At 34.4% G+C, this 6,655-nt stretch overlaps 1 protein-coding gene across 1 annotated transcript; it reads right to left on the reverse strand.

Annotated features, from left to right (window-relative positions):
* Positions 1 to 4,487: 4,487 nt before the first annotated feature.
* Positions 4,488 to 6,089, reverse strand: LOC141667210 (uncharacterized). Its single transcript, XM_074473612.1, has 3 exons — positions 5,530 to 6,089; positions 4,997 to 5,182; positions 4,488 to 4,777 (listed from the first exon to the last, which is right to left on the reverse strand). Exons 1-3 carry the CDS (start codon positions 6,022 to 6,024, stop codon positions 4,490 to 4,492), a joined length of 969 nt encoding a protein of 322 aa, XP_074329713.1. The 5' UTR covers positions 6,025 to 6,089; the 3' UTR covers positions 4,488 to 4,489.
* Positions 6,090 to 6,655: the final 566 nt, after the last annotated feature.

Genomic DNA, 6,655 nt, shown 5'->3' on the forward strand with positions numbered 1-6,655 from the left:
CAAGACAGTTATTTCTTCAAGAAAATCCAGGGATGGACTTGGAAAGTTTAAAGGAAGAAGAAGCCAGACTTAAATCAGAGAAAGTCACATCTAAATCTGAAGCTTCTGGTAAAAAGTTACTTCCAAAATCTAAAGGCATTGTGATCAAAGAAAGGATACATACTGAAGAAACTTTGGCTAGATCACAACCACAGATAGATCCAAGATCCAAGGGTAAAGAAAAGGTTGGTGAACCTATCAAGCCTTATGTACCTCCTGAGGAAGAAGAAATTACTGATGGAAAAGATAATCTTGCTCTGACTTCAAGAGAAGTTCTTAAAACAACTTCTGACATGGCTCAAGTTGTTCAGAGTCAAGAAATTGTAAGTTCTGATATTCAGAAGAAGCAAGTAACCTCTGACAGTGCTCAAGTTAACTTGATATCAGAAAATAAATCTAAAATACTCCTACCAGGATTCACTAAAGCAAAACAGACTCAATCTTTGAAGACTACTTCAAGTGGTTTTGAAGCAAGAGTAGTTACTGGAAAGGAAGCTAGAGATAAAACTGGATTGGGAAGTGCTGATGAAAGAAGAGTACACAACACTACTGATGATCCAACTTCCTTGAGTGAACCAGGTATTGGAGCAACTCCTGAAAGATTGAATCAACTAGAATCTGTACAGATGGTTTACCATACCTACTTGAAAGAATACATCATGTTGTATTTCATGACAGATGGTAGGGTTTATCATATAAGACAAAATGCCATTCCATTGAAGTATTTTGAAGAATTGGAACATGTATTGTTCTTACTTCAAGTGGATGACAGAATAACAGAGACTGCTGCAAACTACTTAAAGGAACAGATTCAGAGACAGAAAAGACTTTATTCTGTTAAGTCTGACAGCAGATATGTTCCAAAGTACAGAAATCACAATGGTGATATTGTTGATATGAAGCCTAATACTGCACAGATCAGAACATATCTTGGTATTAAGGGACTTGAATTCAATCTAGAGTCTAATAAAGCTTATGTCATAAGACTAGATCGGGAGTTGGGAAAAGCAAAGGTTAATGATCTCAGAGCTGCAATATTTCAAACTGGTGAAGATACTGCAGAGCTTAAAGATGTCAAACGGAGAATGATTGATGAACTCAGATATGCTGAGAAATGTTTGTTGAAGAATTATCTCAGAACAACTCCTGACATCAGAGAGATCAGAAAATGATGAAGCCAAGTCAAAGATCTACAACTGCTTAAATTCTGATATTTATACAGGTTGAAGTTGTTATCAGAAGCTGAATTGGTAAAAACTTTAAGGACTGTAAGTTGTAGTTATCTTGTCTATTTCTCATGCATTTGTACTTAATGTTTTTGACATCATCAAATATCTGTTAAACTTGTATATTGTGTTAATTTACAAGTTGGGGGAGATTGTTAGATATATTTGATAATGTCATGGCTAATATGTTTTATGTTTAGATTTCAGATCTTATTTGAACAGAACAAATCAGTACTTAACTGATCAGTACTTATACTGGAAGTCAGAACTTAAGGGATATCAGTACTTATGTTATCAGGAGATAGATATCAGAACTTAAGTGCTGAAGGACGATCAGATAAGGACAGTAGCTGATTAAAGTTAAGAAGATCAAGATAAACATAAGAAGAGATATGCATGAAGAAGGAATTCTGTGAAGAATGGAATACTTGGAATAGAAGATATCTGATTGATATATTTTAGGAAGCAGAATAATATTCCATATCAATTAGTGAATATCTTGTAACTGTGTAGTATATAAACACAGAAATAGAGTTTACACTAGAAGTGTTATCATTATCGAGAATATTATTTAATATAACTCTAGTAGCTCTCGTGATATTTTGTTCATCACTGAGAGATAACAGTTCCAGATTGTAACAGAGTTTATTGTTTAAATAAAGTTTGTTTTCTGTTACATAAGTTCTTGAAGTTTGATTTGATTGTAATAAACACTGTATTCACCCCCTCTACAGTGAAAGTGTGACCTAACAAATTGCCGCTCAAAATCAATGGAAGATTTTTCAGATGGACATGAAGTCGACATTTCTAAATGGTTATCTCGCAGAAGAAGTCTACATCGAACAACCTCCAGGATATGTTCAGAAAGGCCAGGAGAACAAAGTCTATAGACTGAAGAAAGCCTTATACGGTTTGAAGCAAGCTCCACGAGCATAAAATACAAGGGTTGATGAATACTTCCAGAAAAATGGTTTCTTGAAGAGTCCATACGAGCATGCTCTCTACACGAAAACAAATTCAGGGGGAGATATTATGATCGTTTGCTTATACGTGGATGACATGATCTTTACTGGAAATAACCCTGGTATGTTCAACGATTTTAAGAAAGTTATGACTAATGAATTTGAGATGACAGATATTGGTCAAATATCGTACTTTCTTGGAGTCGAAGTGAAACAAAGCAAGGATGGAATTTTTATGTCGCAGAAAAAATATGCGGAGCAGATTTTGAAGAAATTCAGAATGGAGGAATGCAAGGCGGTGAGCACACCAGCAGAAGCAAGCATAAAGCTCCGAGTTGATTCAATGAGGGAGTCGGTAAATCCGACATTGTTCAAAAGTTTGGTTGAGAGTCTGAGGTACCTAACTTTCACTCGTCCATATATTATGTATGCGGTTGGATTGGTTAATAGGTACATGGAAAAGCCAAAGCAAGATCACTTCATGGCAGCTAAAAGAAGTTTGAGGTACATAAAAGGTATGCTTGATCATGGCTTATTTTACGCGCATTCTCAAGACTCGAAATTAGTTGGCTATTCAGACAGTGATTATGGTGGAGATTTGGATGACGGGAAAAGCACTTCTGGATATTCTTTTCATATTGGTTCAACGATATTTTCGTGGTCATCAAAGAAGCAACAGACAATTGCCCTCTTAACATGTGAGGCAGAATACATAGCAGCAGCATGCGCATGTCAGGCTATGTGGCTAGATTGGGCGAGTTAAATGTTGCGAATGAAGGTCTGGTTAAAATTTACGTGGATAATAAATCCGTTATTTCACTCGCGAAACATCCAGTGTCGCACAGTCGGAGCAAGCACATCAATATAAAATATCAATTTCTTCGAGAACAGGTGAACAAGAAAATAGTGAATTGGTGCACTGCAAGACTGAAGAAAATTTAGCGGATATATTTACAAAGGCATTAAAGTCGGATATGTTTCGGGAAATGAAAATAAAGTTCGGAACGGAAAGTCGGGTTTGAGGGGGACTGTTAGAATTTCAAACCCAAAAATTAGAAGCTAGAATATGCATAATAAAAGATGGCTATTAAATAGATGTTGAAATGCACAACCATTTGTATAGCAGTAATATTTGAATCCTGAAATATGGGTAAGCTGCATACATGGGAAAAGAAATAGATAGAAAGAAGGCAACTACAGCTATAAAATGTATGGAAGTTACTGAAAGTCAAAGATGGTGGCTAAGGCTCACCAAAAGACCAGGAAGTTGTTTGGTGATGCAAGACATGAGCTATATAGTAAACATGTAGCCTATCAATGGAGTTCTTTTGTTTCATTTGTAAAAACACACCAAAAGTGAAATTCAGAGAGAGAAAAGAGCTAACGCTCTTGTGAGAGAGAAAAAAATGCAGCCTGTGTGTGTAAACACTTATATATATAAGTTGTATTTCTATTGTTTAGAAATAAAAGTAATCTCTTATTATTGTGTTGGTGTATTAATATTATTGAAAAGTTTTGGTATAAAACCGATCTACGTTTCCAACAATCTAATCTAATCTAATTTTAATCCGAAACTTAACAAATTTTAATCTGAATATGATCTGAAAAATCAACCTCATCCAAACCGAAACCGATGGAAATAATTCAAAATCGAAACTGGACCTAACACGATGAAATTCGATCGGAACCGAATTAGACTCAAATATGCAAGAATCCAAAGTTAATCCCATTTGAAAGTTAATCAGGTTCGAACTCAAACCGATTATTTGAACAACTCTAAACATAAATAAAAATAAATATGAATATATATGTATTTAATAGGATATATACATCATTTTCATTTTAATAGAATATGAAAAATTGACAACTCTGATCAGTACCACTAAGACTCCAATAAGTGGTTAATAAAACTGTCATAACACATGATACTTTGATATTTGTTGGACACCACTGTACTCTAAGCAGCTGGCCACCACTAAAGTGTTAAGTTTACGACGAACAAACTGACCTCTACGCTACCTATGCTGCCTGGAAAATTTTTAAGACAAGTCATCTTTGTCACCCAATAAATTCCAGTTGCCCATAAAGCGATAAAGAAAATACAAATCAGAGTAGTTTCTTTGATGTTGAAAATAAAATACTTGATGTAACTGTAGTATCATACATAAATATACATGCATACGGGTCCCTGGACTAGTTCAGTCAACCCATATAACCAAAAAAAAGAAAAGAAAGTAAATAACAATATTTGGAACATAAAAATTAATGAATAACACAGCTGCTTTTAAAATTTGTGGTGGTACGTTTCTTGTCGTACGAAGTGTTGAGGAGTAAGAAACACCTAGCTTGTTGATGAAAAGTAGGCCTGATGAAGTTGAAAATGACATGAAAAGTAGACATTAAGCTCATGCGAATTTCCAAAGGCAACCCTTTTCCAGATTCAAGCATATCCTGCATACTCCTACCTGCCCCATACATTGGCTTATTCTTTGTTCCTATACTTTGTTGGAATGCTGTTTTTCCATCACTATATGCATATAGTTCTTGTCCCTGCACGAAGTTTATCCAAACACATTTAAAAGATCCCCCGTAAATATGTTTGTACTGATCATATATGTCCAAGCTATATAGTAGTAATTTGCACATGTATAATAAACTATATAACTGCTCTGGTATATTATAAAATTAATTTTTAATTTTCTTAATTAGTGAATCTTATACATTAACATATAATATGGTATGTAGGTCTATCAGACGCTTTGGCCTTACCACTGAGATTGCAAATGGGAGACTGGTGAAGGAGATTGACAAGAGAGGAGGTTGAATGTGAAGACCAAAGAGCTTAGACTTGTTATCTATCACAAGTTGAATTGAAAAGTTACAAGTGAGTAATTTAGTTGTCACACCAGAGGCATCTACTCCTTCTCCCAGCCCGAATTCTCGAATCCCTGCAATCTGCAACAAAATATTTAATATACAAGAAAACTAAATTATAAAAGTCACACTTTTGTAACCAATCAACATGTGTGTTATCAAACTCTGAAAGATTTATGTTAAGTTACAAGTTCTAATAAGCTGTTAGAATTATTAGCTCTAATACTACAGTCTAGTCTCAACAGGCTACATTAACAAACAGGGAGACTCCATTGTCAGTTGAATCAAGTAAATCATATATATATATATATTGGTTTTGTTGCACTGGCTAGTTATCTCGTCTTACGCAGAAATAATTCCACTAAACCTTTATAGTGTAATGTAAATAACTATTTTCTGATGGAGTTGGAGGCTTAGTTGCTAAGTACCTTAACTGACAGCTTTGGAGTTGGAGGCTTGGTTGCCAAGTAAAAAACAAGCAACGCTAATCCCAAGCTCACTAAGAGTCTTAAAACAATCTGCAAACATATCCATAAACAAGAAGAAGAATGCCGAAAGCTAAAATATCTCCACCACCCCATTTCCCTTCCAAAATTAGTATTCTCATAATACTCCTCGTCCTCCTCTCCATCAACTTCCTCCTCATTTCCCAGGACATCGCAAACGCGGCTGTCTGTGACATGAATTTTATCATCATACGGAACAATAATACCTTTTTTGTCATGCAGAAAAGAGTTGTTGGAGCCTCTAGATGAAGAGTAGTGGGAGAGAGTGGCTCGTGCAGTTTCTTGATTAGGGTTTGGAAGATCATGAGTGCTGTTGGTGTTAGAGAGTGTGGAAGGGCTTTGCACGAAGTAGACTGCGTAAGGGTAGGATCTAAACAACGACTCTTCTTCTGACTCCGTCGTCTTATGATTTCCCATGGATTATGTAAACTTTGTTATTTGTTTTCGGAGCTGGAATACATTATATACACGTGAGGCTGGTGATGAAATGGATTTTATACATAATTTCATTTCCTTTCAGCTGGACAATAATGTGCGTCGTATATAAATTGTATATCGCTTGTAATACCACCAAATTAAAGTACTCATCGGCCGAATCAGAATTTTGAAAAAGTCCGGGCAAATATTATGTAGAATAAATAATCTATTATAAAATAACATTAAAACCTCTATAAATTAATAATTTTGAAAAATTTATATTAAAAATATTTAATCTATAGTGAGTTTTAATTTATCGATCATCAATTAACGGAGGTTTTACTGAACTTGTAATATAATTTCTTATCAACTTTTCAAGGGTAGGGGAAGTTTTCTACTATTTTTTGAAGAATTTTTACCTACAATTCCGTACTCTTAACTATATTCTCATTTCTAAAACGGGATTTAGTAATTTTTTTTAAAAGAAGTACTAAATTTTATAAATTATTAGCTTATTTTGTTTGACTTTCATTTGTTAACAATTTCTTTACATGATGGATTCCGATATATATAAAAATTAAATTAATTAAAATGAGTTCAAATTATAAAATTTAATATTTAGATACATAAC

This window comes from Apium graveolens, chromosome 6, assembly GCF_009905375.1.
Source record: "Apium graveolens cultivar Ventura chromosome 6, ASM990537v1, whole genome shotgun sequence".
Classification (NCBI taxonomy): domain Eukaryota; kingdom Viridiplantae; phylum Streptophyta; class Magnoliopsida; order Apiales; family Apiaceae; genus Apium; species Apium graveolens.